The sequence below is a fragment of the Ochlerotatus camptorhynchus genome, unplaced genomic scaffold (assembly GCF_037179485.1).
Source record: "Ochlerotatus camptorhynchus isolate MF236.1 unplaced genomic scaffold, CSIRO-AGI_Acam_v1.1 ptg000007l, whole genome shotgun sequence".
Lineage (NCBI taxonomy): Eukaryota > Metazoa > Arthropoda > Insecta > Diptera > Culicidae > Ochlerotatus > Ochlerotatus camptorhynchus.
In genome coordinates, this window is record NW_027040499.1 from 4,044,502 (window position 1) to 4,062,975 (window position 18,474).

The 18,474-nt window shown below is 41.3% G+C and overlaps 1 protein-coding gene across 1 annotated transcript; it reads left to right on the forward strand.

The window, feature by feature from the left end:
• Positions 1-556: 556 nt before the first annotated feature.
• On the forward strand, positions 557-2,392 carry Gr66a (Gustatory receptor 66a). Its single transcript, XM_065217440.1, has 3 exons — positions 557-782; positions 1,014-2,146; positions 2,213-2,392. Exons 1-3 carry the CDS (start codon positions 557-559, stop codon positions 2,390-2,392), a joined length of 1,539 nt encoding a protein of 512 aa, XP_065073512.1.
• The last annotated feature ends 16,082 nt before the right edge of the window (positions 2,393-18,474 follow it).

Sequence of the window (18,474 nt, forward strand, 5' to 3'; positions counted from 1 at the left end):
GGAGCTCCATTAAAATGAATTGTAATTTAATTTAAATTTTAAACAAATAAAGAGTTTAAAAAAATGGCAAATGGGGTAGAGCCGATAATTGCCTAAAGGGCTTGGATGGAAATCTTGAAAATTTGATACATTCACCTAGTAACATACAAAGAAATCATCACCTGCTTGGACTAGTAAACTTAAGTAGATGCTAACTATTTAGCATTAGCTAAATGGACACATCTTCCTTAAACCGGATAAAAAACCTTGAAAATGCCATTCAATTTATCATAACAACGAGCATCAATGTAACATGGTTCCAACATTGCTAGTTGATTGCATGTCATAATACACCTGCAACAACATCTCTCACCTGATAGAGTAAAAGTTCATTCCGTTAATGGTGTAATCAATTAATAATGAATAACGCTTTCCCCCATCATTCCGCACCTCAATCAATTAGCACCATCTCTTGACTCTTGAGTGACACGAAATGTCGCTCAAAAACTCGACAATGTACCGATTAAGTTGCATATGGGGATCTTGCTTAGTAGTAATTAGTTGCACTCGGAAAGGAATGGCTGGAAAAATCGGATCAAGTTTGCTCGAGTCGGTCAAGGTGCTTTTCTACACTTCGTCCATTCTAGGGATCATTCCGTACTCGTTTCGGGAGTTCTACACCAAACATGCGCTAAGGATTTCCATCGTTGGAAACATTTGGGTGTTGGTCAACGTGGTGGGCTACTCGGTTAGCTACCACATGGCCACCGATGCCTCCATCGGGATCGGTGGCGGAGGACAAGGTCGGTTATTTCGTGAAATCCATAAATAAAAAGTTAAACGTAAACGTTTAACAACGTTAAGGTGAAAACGGACTACCGGAGCACAGTGCACACATTTTCATTGTCAGAATTTCGGTTTTAAATGAAAAAATTGCTTTTGATTTTCCGAAAAATTACCGACGTCCCCTTTCCGCTTAAACAAATTAAAGTGATTTTATTTAAGTTTCAATTTGCGTTTTACTTTTCTCTCAGGAACCCTAACGAACGCGATCGGAATCTTCATCATCTACATGGAACCGCTGATGATGTGCATCGATATGCTGGCCTCGATGATCAATCAGAAACGCATGATCGAATGCGTCGAGCGTTTGGATAAGGTCGACCTGAAGCTGGCCGGTGAAAACATCGTCGTCAACAACGGACGCCTCCGGCGCTACGTTGTCATCCTGCTGCTGTTGGTCGTTGTCTTTGAGAGCTTTCTAACGGCGTACAACTTTGTAGAATTTGTCGAACAGTACACACTGCAGTCGTTGATCTGGTTCATAACGGCTTTTCCCACGGCAATCAATTCGGTCAGTCGGATTTGGTTCGTAATTTTGGTTCAATCCGTCCGACATCGGTTCAGCGTAATGAACAACCACATGGATCAGCTTGCTGGGTTGCTGGAGGAGCACAATGATCGCTGGGAGGATGAGTTGGAGATCGAAAAGAATGACATCCCTATGAATTATCTGGAAAAGGAAATCTTCACCATTCGTACCCAGAAGAGAGGTAACGCGGTGCAGCCTCTGGTGCCTTTCAAGCAGTATGGCCAAAATCCACGCGGCAAGATCATCAGTGTGAAACCATTCGAAAAGAGATTGAGCGAAGAGAAGGCCCTGGCACAGAAACAATCGATCTTTGAGTTCCTCACGTTCGACAAGTACATGGAAATCGACGAGAAGCTAGACAGGAAAATGATTCTCATTTGTCGCACCCACGATGAGCTGTGCGAGATCGGTAAATCCGTGAACTACATGTTCAGCTTTCAGATGTTGGTTTCTATGGCACATGGCTTCATGGCAATCACGGCGCAGTTCTACTTTCTGTATTGCGCCCTCTCCGGGCAGGAGGTCCCGGTACTGTTCCGATCGGCGCAGGTGCCGGCAATTTCCATCATCCAGATCTTCTACTTCGCGGTCAAGTGTGTCGTTTGCATCTACGTCTGCTGGAAGACCAAAACCGAATCGCAACGGACGGGAGTTTTTATGCACCACCTGGCCAACATGGTGGACGAGACCCATTTCTACCAGATTGTTAACCACCTGTCGTTGAAGCTGCTGAATCATCAGTTGAATTTCAGTGCTTGCGGTTTCTTTGATCTCGATATGACTACTTTGTATGCGGTAGGTGTAATGATTTCTTTCCTATATACGTTTGAGCTGTTGGTAAAATTTCCAATTTACGTGCAGATAACCGGTGCCATTACCAGCTATCTGATCATTTTGATTCAGTTCAACCTGGCTGCTCTACAAAAGGTGGGAAATTCTACGGAAGAAGCCAACAACACCACGGCAAGCACTGTGGCCTCATTGCTGAACTTGACCACGACTGCAACAACTGCCCTGAGCACCTATGTGGCTAATCCCTAAAACGGGCTATAATTGCAACAATTTTGAAAGTGTGTTTGCACGGTTGTTTTTCAGTGTGAGTGACAAAAAAAAACTGGTTAACAAGATAAGTGTTTTTATGGTTCAGATATAACGACGCCGGTGGTGTAGTAGTAATCGTGATTACCTCTCACCTCAGCAGGCCTGGGATGTCGTCGGGATGTTTCTGAGGCATAACATCTCTGATTACGCCTTCCTTCGGAAGGCCAGTAAAGCCATTGGTCCCCGGTTCATGAGCTTGATGGATCGATAAAGTAGGGTCCAGGTGTGGGAGCTGCCTCCCTGGCGTCGGTAGCATTGGTTCTCAGCACGGAAAACAAGATCGACGGAACACAAATCAAGTAAAAAAATGGTTGAGATATCACGGAACAGTTTTACGGTTGAGGTGGTGAAAGGTTCTTAAATTTTGGGAATGTTACCAAAAATCGGTGGAATATCGCCGGAAAGAAATGAGCGGATCAAATTCAGGAACCTTCTGTAAAAGATGAATGCATTTTTCATTGTTCAATTCAACCTGGGGACAATTTTAACATTAGATTTCGAAATAGGGGAACTGGGGGTAAGACGCACACCCTAAGGATTGTTATTTTTTCTCGTCAATAAATACAGCGTTTTTTGGTAATATCAGCATTCTATAAGTTTAACTAATGCTTAATGAAACTACGTATACGGATTTTTGATAAATCTTCATAAATATCACTTCTTTTTTTTTGAAAATCAAAAATGGTCCAAAAAATCACAACTTTGTTTTGGTGCGGGGGTAACAGTCTTGAAAAAGCAATGTTTCTATATTATAAAAATCAATTGGGAGGAGGCCAACAGAGCCAGATCCGAAAATCACCATGTAACACATAAAGTCACATGAGAATTCAAGAACTAGATCAGGGTGTCGACTCAATGAAGAAACCCAAATTCCCTGATATTCCCTGAGTTTCCAATAAATTCCAAAATAATTCCACCCGGTTTTGACAATCCCATCGGTTTTTACTTTCCTCACTACTATACTAGTGTCTTCTGGATATTTTTTATATGAAACACCACATGGACCTCTAACCCGTGAAGATTGATTCTATACAATTCAAATTGAATAAAGCGTTCGATGCATTTTCTAGAATGCAAATAAGACATAAATCGCGTGTTGCCAAAAACAGGAAGACAGTGCATTTTTTTAAATACACACATTTTAAACGTGGTAAACACCCTCACTTCACCTCTACGTGAACGAGCAACGCAGAGAATCTGGTCTCCCATCGTCAATGGAATTGAACAGTGAAGTCGCTTCCACTCCGCAGGATATTTGCCGCCTTTTTTTCTGTCAATTTTGCCAGTGTGTTCACTGATGAGAGACTAAGTGACGACCATGTTTCCCTCGCAGCCAGGAACATCCCACTAATTGGTCAAACGCTGGGTGCAATTGATGTCAACGTTGAGATGATTTCTAACGCTGCAACGCAGCTCAAATCGTCCTTCAACCCTGGACCCGATGGAGTTCCGTCCGTGTTTTTGAAGAAACATATTGCTTGCTTGTTAACTCCACTTCGCCGTCTATTCCGTATGTCCCTCTCCAGTGGTATATTTGCATCCTCCTGGAAATTTGCACACATGTTTCCTGTCCACAAAAAGGGAAGCAAACGAGCCGTGGATAACTATCGTGGAATTACATCACTGAGTGCTGTTTCGAAACTATTCGAGCTTGTTATTATGGAACCGTTGCTCTCACAGCAAGCAGTATCTGAGTGGCTGAACGGGTACAGACGGACGTTATATATTAGGGTGGGACAAAATTCAAATTCCAGTTCCAGTATGATTTCCGGGGGCCTTCTGGGTCCTAGAATAACTGTGTAAAATTTCAGGTCGGTCGGTAGAACTATATTTTAGCGCCAGCGGTTTTAATTTTACATAGGATTTTCTATGGGAAAACTTACTTTTTCAAATAAAAAATCTGATGAGGTCACCCATTGTCCTCTAAAAATAAATCAACCCATGTTACAAGGAAACTTTTCTTTGAATACCGCAAAACGATCCGACGCTTGTGGAAAAAGTAATTAAGCTATTACTGATTGCTAACCAAACGAAATGCTCATTATTCTTTTTTTCTAGCAGCACTGCCAGCTGCCGCCTGCTGCTGTCTGCGCGAGGCAGTCACGTTGTGTGGGGGTTCACTCAGCATGGAGGAAAGCCAGTAACATGCGCAAAGAATCTTCGATTTTGATGAAACTTTACACAGGTCTCCGGTATAGTAGAACAATTATGTTTCACGGGGGTCATTTGGAAACAAGCGTGATTTTTCACAAGGGTGTATTTGCTTTGGCGCACAATTTATTCAAACACTATCAGTCGATTTGCTGCTGCTCAGACTTCAATATTTCATCGGCTTCATTTTTCGGTGATACTCCACAACTTGCTGTAGGTATTCATGTTGTTCGGGATTCTTGGTTACCGAGTTGTTGAGGTCGGAAACAAGCTATACGGCCCTTTCCGCGACATCATTCACAACCCCAAGAGCTTGAACTCGCTGCTGCGCTCTTAAGTAGAAAAGAACCGTTTCAATAATTTTAAATCACTGTTTTTGTTCAAAATCGAAACAATGTTTATGAAAATATATCACTCTCTTTCGGTTGGTAACAGTGAATACATTTTCATGAACATGACACATCAACAAAAAATAACTTTGATCTTGATGATTTGTTATATTTACTTACCTCTCAGATAATTTTGATTTAAATCCCAATGTTCAGGGTTTTCACCGAGAAAATCGGTGGAGATGTTCATTACAGTAAAAAACTCTCTTGAAGCCTCAGTCATAAAGTCCGAAAGGGTCGAATGGTCCCTGATGTTAGTTGCTCTGACGGGAACTTTATTCTTGCTGAGTTTGTGTCGTTTTCCGGATTTTTCTATCGATTTTATTGGTTCATTTAAAGCAGCTACCATCTTTACTTTTTCGTCTATTTCTACTTTTGAATCGAAAAAAAGCAAGGGCCACGTTCTGAGAGTCCGCTTTGAGAAGCGTCCGAGAACGGTTGTGTGTTTTTGCTCCGCTGCGTGCTTTTTTTTTTTTTTTAGAGCTCGGGCTATCTTTGTGCTGCCGTGTAGTTTTTCGGTGCTCGCATTTGAATAGTTTTATGTCCCGGACGCGATAATTCTATTTAGAATGATTTGTGCTGATGTTTTTCCCCTGTTGCTTTGGTGCCTGGTGTGCTCTCGCTCCCTTTGTTGACAGTGTGACTCGACCGCGCTGATCTATTATTAGGTTTTTGCGGTGTGCATTGCTTTTGTGCACAGAGTGACATGAAGAAGAAAAGTGATATTTAGTTATTGTGTGTTTGGATTCGCTGGAGGAGGAATTGTTTAAAAATGACTAGAGAAAATTAAGCATCGAGAATGCGCTCCCGGATGTATTGATTTGGTGAGTACGTTCCAGTTGAAGATTGTTCTCTCTAAATATCCCTTTTTTGAATACGTTTCATCAATCAAACATTATTATATGTTGGGTTTGGGGGGGGGGGGGGGGCAGCCTAAGGGTTTCAATGGATTTGTAGACTGGACAAGTGTTCGTGGATTTGCCAGTCCCTTGTCACGTGTTGATAGACGTACATCTTGTCGTTTGTCTTCCAAAGGTCTTCAATGAAGTTGATTCACCCAGCTGCAACAAACCATCAGGCAGAACTTTACAACCAGTGAAGTATCTGCAGTGATATGTAATCCTTGCACTGATGGTGGGTTCTATTCACATCACATGTTCCCCTATAAAAAAGTGAATTTGTGTCGCATATATTATAATCTCATCTGATTCTGGATTTTACAGTCAGCTTCACAGGTGTCAACCTCCTGCCCAGGAATAAGGAAAACTTCGTTAAAGTCTCTTATTGTGTTTCCCTTCCGACTGGGGGACTTGTAGACTTCGGGGCAAACTTTCTTTGACGGTGGTGGATTATTCCCTTCGTTCGCCTCCGTATCCGAAACTGGCTACATCTGTTCCAATTCTGCTTCAGCCTCCAAGCGAGTCTTGAACTCTCTTTTTTTCACTCAATTGATACGTTCCCACATTGGGTTTGGCATGGAGAACTCGTCTTGAGAGAGTTTCGCTACCGCGTTTTTTTTCCGGCCAGTGTAGGATTCCAGCTTCTTTCCAACCAGAAAGAATTACGGTTAGGCATGTTTCGCATCTTTCAATTGTTTGTACCACTTTAAATGGCATTTTTTCCGCACTTGAACTTGGACGACACTAGCTGACTCCCTTCCGAAACATTTTGAACTGTCACTTTTCTCCAGGCAACTTTGTCATCATAAAACTGAACGGTACCAAGTCAAGTCAAAATGGATAATAAATAAACAATAAGGTATTCAAATTTACTTTATAAATGCTATAATAAACCATTGTGCAGCGATGATCGAGACGTTTCCGTCGGATAAGATTATTTTGCGGCCGAGTGTCTAGGAAGCTATGGAAACCGAAATGGCTCTTGATTTTGTTTTATGCCCTTATAGTATAAACCACCATCGCACTTTGTGAGTTGCCCCAATAGAACCCTTGCTTTTGGTTTGAATCAGTACAAATTCGTTCTATTATATAAAAAAAAAGAAGTATACATATTCATTTTCTTCCGAACTAAATAAACCACCATCACACTTTGTGAGTGGCCCCAACAGTATCCTTGCCGTTGGTCTAAATCGGGTCAAATCGGTTCTAATAATTATTTTATATTCAATCAAGTAAACCACCATCACACTTTGTGAGTGGCCCCAACAGCATCCTTGCTGTTGGTTTAAATCAGTTCAAACCGCTTATAATTAATTATTTTGGTCATTGATAAAATAAAATAAACCATCATCACACTTTGTGAGGGGCCCCAACAGTATCCTTATTGTTGGTTTAAATCGGTATACACACATCTAATAATGATCTACATCTCTAGACAGCCGGCTGTTTAGAGCATAAATCGAAAACAATTATAAATAACTACACAAAACAAAAGATCGCATCACTTATCAAGGTGAATCCTGATCCAACGAACCTAACCCACTAACAAAACCTCCTTCCTGTGACTTTTGTGGGATGCAGAGGTAAACACGGTCCCAAAACAACAAAAGTCACACACTAACATTCCTTCCCTCTCCCACCTGATTGCAAGGACGTGGCCGGTGACGTTATTGATCTTTAAAGGTAGGAGTCACTGGAACATGTACACTGAGAATGGCAGGTTACTACCAAGCCCCATTCAGTTGATTCTTTGTACAATTTCACTGGTTCAGATCAATCACGGAGTGCAACTATCGATACGTGCAGTCAGACTAAGCTAAGCTAAGCTAAGAAAAAAGCAAGGGCCACGTTCTATTCCGATAAGTACCATAGATGATTGTGAAAGGCTTTCATGGCAATTAAAGCGTAATGTTGATCGTGAAAGTTGTGGAGGTCTGCCCAAAATTCCAGATCCACTCAAGAGTCCAAAACAGAACTACTTAGACGATACTAATATCTAATGAAGCATTGCGAGTGAAATAGAGCCAATGTTGTGTAATGCTTCCAAAGAGACTGATCATTGAAGTTTTTGCTGCACATCCACGATTTCAAAATGTATATTTCGCGACCCATCCACCTCGCACGGCTGAGGCTACCTGTCTTGTGAAATCTTAATCCTTTTGGAGGAACTCCACCCAAAAACATTACGACCAAGTCGAGGAGATCTTCGTAATCCGATCGTTGTTGTTTAATCAATGGTCGTTACAAAACGCGATGATTCCGTCTCTCCATGGTTCAGTTAAGGTCCTCAGCTCCGGATCATCCATAACGGTCCGGAATTTTCGGTTGCTCCGATTTTGGTTGAATTCTTTTTTGAATTCATTGAAAGAATCGAGATTGTTCGACTTCGACATAACGCCATATATTTCAAAAACGTGTTTGAATACAATTTCGGCGATGTGATAGCGGCATGCAAATGGTAGCAAGTTTCTTTTTAGTAGAACTGGAAGACGGGTTATAATACTATTTTTTTTATGCCAGAATTAACACTAGTTGTATCAACCCGCAATCTGATGCTATCGTAATTTTCAGCAATGTCAGGAATGCTCACGAACCTCTAACATTTGCCAGAAAACTTACTACTAACTCAAGGTATCTTTCAAATAAGCTTCAAAATTACATTTTTTTTTTATCAAATGTTAAATTCAGTCCTCTATATCCGTAATACGCGCGCGAGGCTCAAACCTTTGTAGACTACTTTTTTTTTAATTAATCTGCTATTAAATCAAATATTAAAAATCCATCATCACCCTCGTGGCGAACAGAAATAGTTTTTGCAGTGCTACAATAATTATTAAAAAGTCGTTATGACAGCTATCCATATAAAATAATCCGTTAGAGATAACTTCGTCAAGATACTTAATTTGTCAATTCATAAAAAATCACTGGATAACTGTTCAAAAGACAGCTTTAACGTGTGAAATGCAGTGTCTTTTAAATTCAGTAAGTGTTGCTGAACGTTTGATATGTCTAGGCATCGAATTGAAAACATTTATTCCTTTATAATATAATGAATTTTGTGTAGCACAAGTCAAGAAATGTGGTGTTCTTATTTCAACCGCGTTTCTAGTATTATATCTATGAAAGTCACTTCCTCTTTCAATTCGATCACACAAATATCGAGGCAGCAAACCGTTAACTACTTTAAAAATGAACACCATAGTCAAATATACAATTCTTTGCTTCACCGACAACCATTGTAAGGCGTCTAACATCAAAGTTGAGGAAGTGAATCTATTACATCTCAAAATCAAACGCATTATTTTATTCTGCAAGCGCTGTAATCTCGATATTTGTGTTGCATTGGCCAGGAATAAAATGGAAGGGCAAAAGTCAAGATGAGGAGAGATGATTGATTTGTATAGCTGTATTTTACTGGCAATAGTTAAATCGTTTTTCAGTCGACATAGAATTCCATACTTCTTGGCAATTTTCTTGATGACATTGTCAATGTGAGAGTTGAACTTAAGTGTGTCATCAATAATCACGCCAAGATATTTAATCTCCCGAACGCGATCAATAGTCTCATCATCAATTACAACAGAGACGTTCTCATTTACTCGATTCCGCGAAATTACCATAAATTTAGTTTTACTTGTATTCAATTTTAACTGCTTATACTTCAACCATCTACTTAGAGAACGCAAATCTTCATTCAAGTGTAAAACGGCATCATCAAAATCCTTAGCTGCAATGAATAACACAGTATCATCTGCAAAAAGATTAATGTCGCAAAATCGTAAAACACGTCGCAAGTCATTAATATACATAATAAATAACAGGGGCCCTAATACACTTCCCTGGGGCACTTCAAGGGTATTCCCCACGGGACTGGAAACAGAATCATTAAAAACAGTCCGTTGAGTTCTGTCAGACAAATAGCTTTCAAACCATTTATATGCAGTACTCGTAATTCCAAAGCGCTTGATTGATCTTAACAATAAGGGCCTAGAAATTGTTTCAAAAGCGCGTTTAAGATCCAAAAAAACAGCAACAATCGTATCATTACACTCCAAGTTATTTTTCCACTTCGCTAATACCAAATTCAACGCGGTTTCACAAGAATGACCTTCCCGATATCCCGATTGTTCTGGTATCAACAAACTATTACTATTTAAATATTCCAACAGCTGGCCTTTAACAATAAGTTCTAAAATTTTCTCTAATGTTTGCAACATGTTGATGGGACAAAACTCTTCGGCTTTAATCGTTCCAGCAACTTTTTGAATAGGGACCACTAAGGATTCCTTCCAAATTTGTGGCACATGTCCAGTTTGTAATGATTCATTAATAAGGTCCAGCAAGATGTGGCCAATGACATGAAAGCAATCTTGAATAACTCTAGCATTAACATTATCTACTCCAGCCGATTTTCCTAATGAAAAACAAATAACTCTAAGTTCATCTAATGTAATTGGGTGAAAAAACTTCAAATCTACAACTATTATTAACTGGCTGTTTTATTTCGTCAGGTTCATCGACCAATTCAATAGATTGATTAATCAATGAAACACTGTCTACAAAATAATCATTAAACTTATCTGCAATTACTTGTTCTGACTGTTCTAATGTGCCATTAAAAGTTATGGACGGCGGTTTGCAATTACTAGGTTTTAATAAAGATTTCAAAATTTTCCATAACTCTTTGCTGTTGTTTCGATGCTGATCAATCTTCCTTTGAACATATTCACAACGAGTTTTCTTTATCGATTGTGAATACTTATTACGCGCTATTCCAATGATTGTCATTATTTGATCTACAAAACTTTTTGTACCATTTGTCCCTTTTCCGTTTAAGACGCAAAAGATCCAAATTGTACCAGCTGTTCGAGTTTTTCAAAGAAACAAACTTTTGCTCAACTTGGTACACGTTTTCAAAGCGTTATTAAGAACAGCTGTAGATTCATCTAACTTACCGGCCGCGAATGAAAAATCCAGGCTTCTCTCAACAAGATTCTAAACAGCTTGCATCGAATAATTCCTCCAGCACTTCAATTTTACAAAATTATCGTTATCGTTAACATGGTCTAAGACATTAATCACTAAAGTCTCATGATCGGTTATTTTCAAATCAGTATCCGTAGCTGAACAAATGGAATCAAAATTGGAATAAACGTGGTCAATTAAGGTTCTACTGTGCCTGGAAATACGCGTATATTCATTTACCGTTTGCTTTAAATTAAAAAACTCAGCTAAACGCTTCAAATGATTCGAATTATGGTTATCACGCCAATTAATATTAAAATCACCAGCCAATATATTTAATTTACTAGAATCAAGGAATGTCTCAAGCCAGTTCTCTAAAACTTCAACAAAACGCTGGTCACTAGAACTGGGAGAATGATACAAAACACCATAATTACCCATCTTCATGCCACGTACAACTGTAATGCCCAATAACCAGTTTTTTTTTTTTTTTATTAATAACTTTATTTGTACAGGCTCAATCGAATAAACTTTACAGAGCCGAGTTATCATTTTTGTTATACATTATTGATTTCTTATATTTAAAGTTAAAGGAGCTGGACCGGATACTCGCGGTTGTCTCGAGGTTAGTGGGGATTTACAATTTTTTTTTTGGATGGGAAAAGGGAGAGGGAGGTTTGAAATGTGGTTTACGATACAAATATTTAATTAATCCTAAAACATGAACGAATTTCTATTCATCTTGAAAACAAACATAAAAAAAAACCCACACGTACAAAATACAAACTAAACACATGGTTAATAAAACTTACAATCTAATGTTAATATTCTTAAAGTAAACATATATGAGTTTCATAAACTCCAGATCGCGTCTAGCCAAAATATCCCGAACTGGAACATTAGGTTGTCTACCTCGAGCCCGAAGGGAATCGTACAGCTCAGATCTGACTCCGCGATGCTCAGCACAAGACCAAACAATGTGATCTGCGTCCTGGTAACCTTGTCCACATTCACAGAGACTGCTGTCCTTCAGCCCAACACGGAACAAGTGAGCGTTTAACGAATAGTGATTGGACATGAGGCGAGACATCATACGAATGAAGTCTCGACCCACATCCAACCCCTTGAACCAAGAACTCTTCGACACCTTAGGGATGATCGAATATAGCCATCGTCCCAAACTCCCTTCACTCCACTTATTCTGCCAGCTGACGAGTGACTGTTGACGGTAAATGAAGAAAAATTCATCGTAGGCGATTTGTCGATCGTAAATATCGCCTTCCATAGCGCCCACCTTAGCAAGTGAGTCAGCCATCTCATTGCCCGGAATCGAGCAATGAGATGGGACCCATGCAAAGGTGATGACAAAAGATCTTAAAGATAAAGCACTTAAAAGCTCTCGTATTTTCATGAGAAAATACGAGGAGTGCTTTACCGGCCTCATAGAGCGAATAGCCTCGACAGAACTGAGACTATCCGTAAAAATAAAATAATGATCTGGTGCAAGTGAGGCGATCGTTTCTAGCGTATAATGTATTGCCGCCAGCTCAGCAACATATACGGAACAAGGAGCTTGAAGCATTCGAGAGGCGCTATGAAATTCGTTAAAAATACCAAAACCAGCGGACGACTCTATTAGTGATCCATCTGTGAAGAACGATCTTGCGGAATCAACTTGGCCAAACTTTGCAGCGTAAATTGACGGAACAATCATGGAACGATGATGTTCTGGGATCCCACGAATCTCCCGCGTCATAGATAAGTCAAAACTAACTGAATTGCCGAAGACGGAGAAGCATACACGATGAGGATTATGCTGTGAAGGGCTGACATCCTGTGTTATGTACACATAGTACAATGACATAAAACGAGTTTGAGGGTTCAGCTCAAGAAGCTTTTCAAAGTTTTCGAGTACCAGTGGGTTCATAACTTCGCAACGGGTGAGGAGCCTGAGGGACAATTCCGAGAACCGATCCGATAGTGGCAACATGCCCGCCAACACTTCTAGACTCATCGTATGAGTCGAGTGCATGCATCCTAACGCGATACGAAGACAACGATACTGGATACGTTCCAGTTTGATGATGTGAGTTTTAGCCGCCGACTGGAAACAAAAACTACCGTATTCTAAAACCGATAAAATCGTTGTCCGGTACAACGTTAGAAGATCTTGCGGATGGGCTCCCCACCACGTTCCGGTAATTGTTCGGAGAAAATTGATCCTTTGTTGGCATTTTCGTCTCAGATACTCAATGTGGGATCTCCAGGTGCATTTTGAATCGAACCAGACCCCAAGATATTTGAAAGACATGGAATGAGTGATCGGCTTACCCAAAAGTTGAAGCTTTGGTTGTGCTGGGCTATGCTTCCTAGAAAAAACGACCAACTCAGTTTTCTCCGTGGAGAATTCGATACCTAGCTGAATAGCCCAAGTAGACAAATTGTCTAAGGTATCCTGTAAGGGTCCTTGCAGGTCGACCCCTTTGGGCCCTGTCATAAACACTACGCCGTCATCTGCAAGTTGTCTCAACGTGCAGTTGTCACTTAGACAGTTGTCAATTTCTCTGACGTAGAAATTATACAAAAGGGGGCTTAAACATGAGCCCTGGGGGAGACCCATGTAACTAAATCGAGAAGCTGTAGAGTTTCCATGAGAAAAGCTCATATGTTTCTCTGACAGCAAATTGTACAAAAAGTTATTAATTAATGGAGAAAGGCCACAAGCGTGGAGTTTGTCTGAAAGGACTTCAACGGATACTGAATCAAAAGCCCCCTTGATATCCAAGAATACAGAAGCCATTTGCTCTTTTTTAGCAAAAGCCAACTGAATTTCTGTGGAAAGCAACGCGAGACAGTCGTTCGTTCCCTTGCCCCTACGGAATCCAAATTGAGTATCTGAGAGTAGGTGGTTCGTCTCAACCCATTTGTCCAAGCGGAAAAGGATCATTTTCTCCAACAATTTTCGAATGCACGATAACATCGCGATGGGACGATACGAGTTATGATCTGAAGCGAGTTTTCCAGGCTTTTTAATGGCTATAACTCTCACTTGCCTCCAATCATCCGGAACAATATTGAGCTCCAGGAACTGACAAAACAAGTTCAACATGCGCCTCTTAGCGACGTCTGGGAGGTTCTTCAACAAGTTGAACTTGATTCTATCAGCCCCCGGAGCCGAATTGCCACACGAAAGGAGCGCGAGTGAGAGCTCCAGCATTGAAAAAGGCTGGCTGATCTCGTCTGCAGAATTCGTCGTTTCGCGAGGAATCATCTGTGCCGGCACGGAATCAGGACATACTTTTCGCGCGAACTTGAGAATCCAACGATCTGAGTACTCCTCGCTCTCGTTGTTCGAAGACCGGTTACGCATCCTTCGCGCCGCGTTCCAAAGCGTATTCATCGACGTTTCGCGCGATAATCCGTCCACGAATTGCCGCCAGTATCCGCGTTTCTTGGCTTTGATGAGGTTCTTGAGTTCGCGTTCAAGAGCCGAGTACGCTTCGAAATGTACGGGTGTTCCACGTTTCCGGAAAAGCTTAAACGCGTCGGACTTTTTACGATAAACCTCAGTGCATTGGTGGTCCCACCAAGGGGAAGGAGGTTTCCTACGCAAAGACGTTCCTGGAACCGGCCGAGTTTGAGCTCGAAGCGCGCTGTCCAAGATCAGATTGGAGAGGAAGTTATATTCCTCCAACGGTGGGAGCCCTTCTACCGACGACACGGCTTCCTCTATCGCGGTCTTGAACGTTGTCCAATCGATATTACGGGTGAGGTCGTACGCGACGTTAACGGATTCCGACGGATTGAACCCACTGGCAATCGAAATTTTGATCGGTAAGTGATCACTACCGTGGGGATCCTGGATCACATTCCACGTGCAATCCAACGATAATGAGTTAGAGCAAAGTGTGAGGTCTAATCTACTTCCATTCGAGGATGGTCCAGCCAAACGTGTTACTTCTCCATTGTTAAGAATTGTCATATTGAAGTTATCACAGAGGTCATATATAAAAGTAGAACGGTTGTCATCATACAGTTCCCCCCAGCCTGTACCGTGGGAATTAAAATCTCCCATAATCAACCGTGGAGCAGGAAGTACTGAACATATATCTAAAAGTTGTTTGCGATTAACAACGGCTCTAGGAGGAATATAAACAGAAGCAATACAAAGGCTCTTACCTTTAATAATAGCCTGACATGCGACAACTTCAATACCTGGAAATTGTGGAAGATTCACTCTATAGAAAGAATGGCACTTTTTGATCCCCAAAAGTACCCCTCCTCCACGCGAATCCTCACGATCCAGTCGAATAATGTTAAAATCATAAAAAGGAAGATCTATATCTGAAGAGAGCCAAGTTTCACAAAGAGCAAATGCATCACAATCATTATTGTGAACTAAAAACTTAAAAGAGTCTAATTTAGGAATAAGACTTCGACAATTCCATTGTAGAATAGTGATCAAATCCCCGACCTCGTTTGGAAAATTATCCATCGAAGGAAATGATTGCTGCAATGAGGGGCCACTTCAATGTCAATTGCTTCAAGATGGTCTTCACAGAAGGAAGCATTGCCAGAACAATGCTTTTGAGAGGATCAGAAATATTAAGGTACTTGAGGATATCGTCCACAATTTTATCAAATGAGAACAACCCAGATGAAGAAGGGGCTTCTGTTCTTAAAAATGGGACATCAGGGGTTTTGGATGTCCCCGGGAGAGGTGGAAAATCCTGGGTATAGTCAGTTCTTCTGAATCCAGGAGGAGTAGAAACTTCCTTTTTTCCACCACTCCTTGATTTGGGCAAGCTGATTTGGGGTTCTTCATTCTCAACTTTCCGCGAACGGATGCGTTTTCGTTTCCGTGCTGAAAAACAGAAAGAAGTTCCCTCCTCAGCCAAGTCAGAGTCAGTCTCGTCATCTGACAAAAGAGAAAAGGGATTTTTGTCGTTGGTCGATGGCGTGGCCGTCTTAAGCATTTCTGCAAAAGACTGCCGGGAACGTTCCTTAAGTGAGCGTTGTAATTTCTCCCCGCGTTGTTTGTACACCGGGCATGACGAGATACCATGAGGAGTTCCCTTACAGTACACGCATTTTGGTGCGGTAGCTGCACAGGTGTCATCCCCATGCTTCTCTCCGCATTTGGAACAGCGTGCCTTGCTGCCACAGTGGGAGGCCGTATGTCCCAACTGCTTACAGTTTTGGCAGTTCATGACCCGGGGAACGAACAAACGCACAGGTAGTCGAAGTTTTCCCAGCTCGATGTAGTGAGGAAGGGCTGAACCAGAAAAGGTCACACGGAACGAGTCTGTGGGGGTAAAACTCTTTTTACCCTCGCTGACAGATACTGAGCCCAGTTTTTGGACATCCAGTATCTTCACCGGAGGAAGCAAACGGTTCTTGAAACGGCCAACCGCCTGCTTCTCCAAGATCTCGGGGGTCAGACTCGCTTCGGTGACCACACCTTCGATCTCCACATCACGAGCTGGGATGTAAACTCTGTACTCGAGCGTGAAGAGCTGGGAGGCAGCAATCTCGTTAGCCTGCTTCAGGTTAGAGACGGAGACACGAAGTTTATTGTGCCTAACCTTCGTGATTTCAGTCACGGCCGAGTATCGCTTCGTCAGATCATTAGTAATTTGCATTACATTCAAAGGTTTGTTTCTGGGCTGAAAGTAGACAACCCATGGGCCAGTCGAGTCATCTGGATAGGCTCGCGATCGGGGGTTTATCTGAGCCTGTCCTTTGCCAGACTGAGACGATGAACCAGGGAGAGATGACGTACGTTTTCGACCCTTCTTGCCATCGCGTGGCAAAGTGGTGTCATCTTCCGACAAAACGTCCATTTCGTCTTGCGACAAAATGTCCATTTTGCCGTACTAGTGGGAGCGAAAAACGCTCTACCACTGAAACGATAATCACTCGGACACAATACACAAAAAAAAACTACAAACACAGAACACAAACTTAAAATTTAACTGTGGGCGAAAGAGAGAAACAAGAACAAAAACTTATCTGATAATCCTATACTACTACCACCGAGCGTTTAAACGGCAGCAGCGGAGCGACGCGCAGCGTGGATGATCTTCGATCAGCGTGTGCGGGCGGTCTTCGTTGGTGTGTGCTTATGTGAGGGTCGGCACTCAGCTGAACACACGATGATAGATGAGCGGTGTAAATGCGGAGGCAGATGCTGACACTCGATGACGATGATCCGTGTGCAGGTATGCGTTACCACGCACCGATGGTGCGCAAAATGGTTGGCGAATTGGCAATCGTAAAAACAATTTTCCTTCCGATGATGCCGAAAACACACTTTCTTCTCAGAAAAAAAACTCACTTTTAGTTAATTATTTAGCTGGGAACTCTAAGCGAGAAAAAACTGACAATTTAAATCAAGCGAATAGCGAGAAAACTTCCAAAATAGCGGAGCGCGAACTAAGTCGACCGTACTTCTTGCTAGGACGCAGTGGAATGCAATAACCAGTTGCCATCAATAACTTCGTTGGTACGAATAGAGATGAACTAGCCTATGGCTAAAAATCTCTCTAATAAAGGAAAAAAAAAAACGTTGGTACGAAGGTTGAACTGAACTGATTCTTTGACATAAATATAGCAACACCGCCAGTGTGTCTAGAATGTGATAAACAAGCAGCAACAATATATCCCAGAATACTATACTGATCAAAAGCATCAGTTTCTACAATATGAGTTTCAGATAATAAAACTAAAAGAGGACGTTTTTCCTCAACAATCTGACGTAATGCTACGTAGTTTGTTGACAACCCCGCAATATTCAAGTATAAAAAATCGAATTTATTCACATTCCTGGAACTTGGCTGCTATTTATTGAAACGCAAGCTGCTTTTCTTCTGATCAAAATGTCTTTTATAGAGCAAACATTCCGAGCTAAATGCGGCATATTTATGCATTCTTATATTGTGTGGCAAGTTCAATAAATCGCTATATGCCCAGGGAAGTCGAGGATTTTTCCAACCCGAACAATTCCTAGACCGGACCGGGATTCGAACGCAGCCGCCTCCAGCATGGGAACCCCACATTAGAATGTCTTCCATGGTATTTCTCTTGAAAAAAAGAACTTCTCGGTGAAAACCCTGAACATTGGGATTTAAATCAAAATTATCTGAGAGGTAAGTAAATATAACAAATCATCAAGATCAAAGTTATTTTTTGTTGATGTGTCATGTTCATGAAAATGTATTCACTGTTACCAACCGAAAGAGAGTGGTATATTTTCATAAACATTGTTTCGATTTTGAACAAAAAAAGTGATTTAAAATTATTGAAAGTGACGGCGGTTCTTTTCTACTTAAGAGCGCAGCAGCGAGTTCAAGCTCTTGGGGTTGTGAATGATGTCGCGGAAAGGGCCGTAAAGCTTGTTTCCGACCTCAACAACTTGGTAACCAAGAATCCCGAACAACATGAATACCTACAGCAAGTTGTGGAGTATCACCGAAAAATGAAGCCGATGAAATATTGAAGTCTGAGCACCAGCACATCGACTGATAGTGTTTGAATAAATTGTGCGCCAAAGCAAATACACCCTTGTGAAAAATCACGCTTGTTTCTAAATGACCCCCGTGAAACATAATTGTTCTAC

Excerpts from the sequence above, each read along its gene's own strand:
- Gr66a (XM_065217440.1), top strand. The coding sequence starts at position 557 with ATGGCTGGAAAAATCGGATCAAGTTTGCTCGAGTCGGTCAAGGTGCTT. Across the intron at positions 783-1,013 it reads GATCGGTGGCGGAGGACAAG|GAACCCTAACGAACGCGATC; the intron begins GTCGGTTATTTC and ends CTTTTCTCTCAG. Across the intron at positions 2,147-2,212 it reads ATATGACTACTTTGTATGCG|ATAACCGGTGCCATTACCAG; the intron begins GTAGGTGTAATG and ends ATTTACGTGCAG.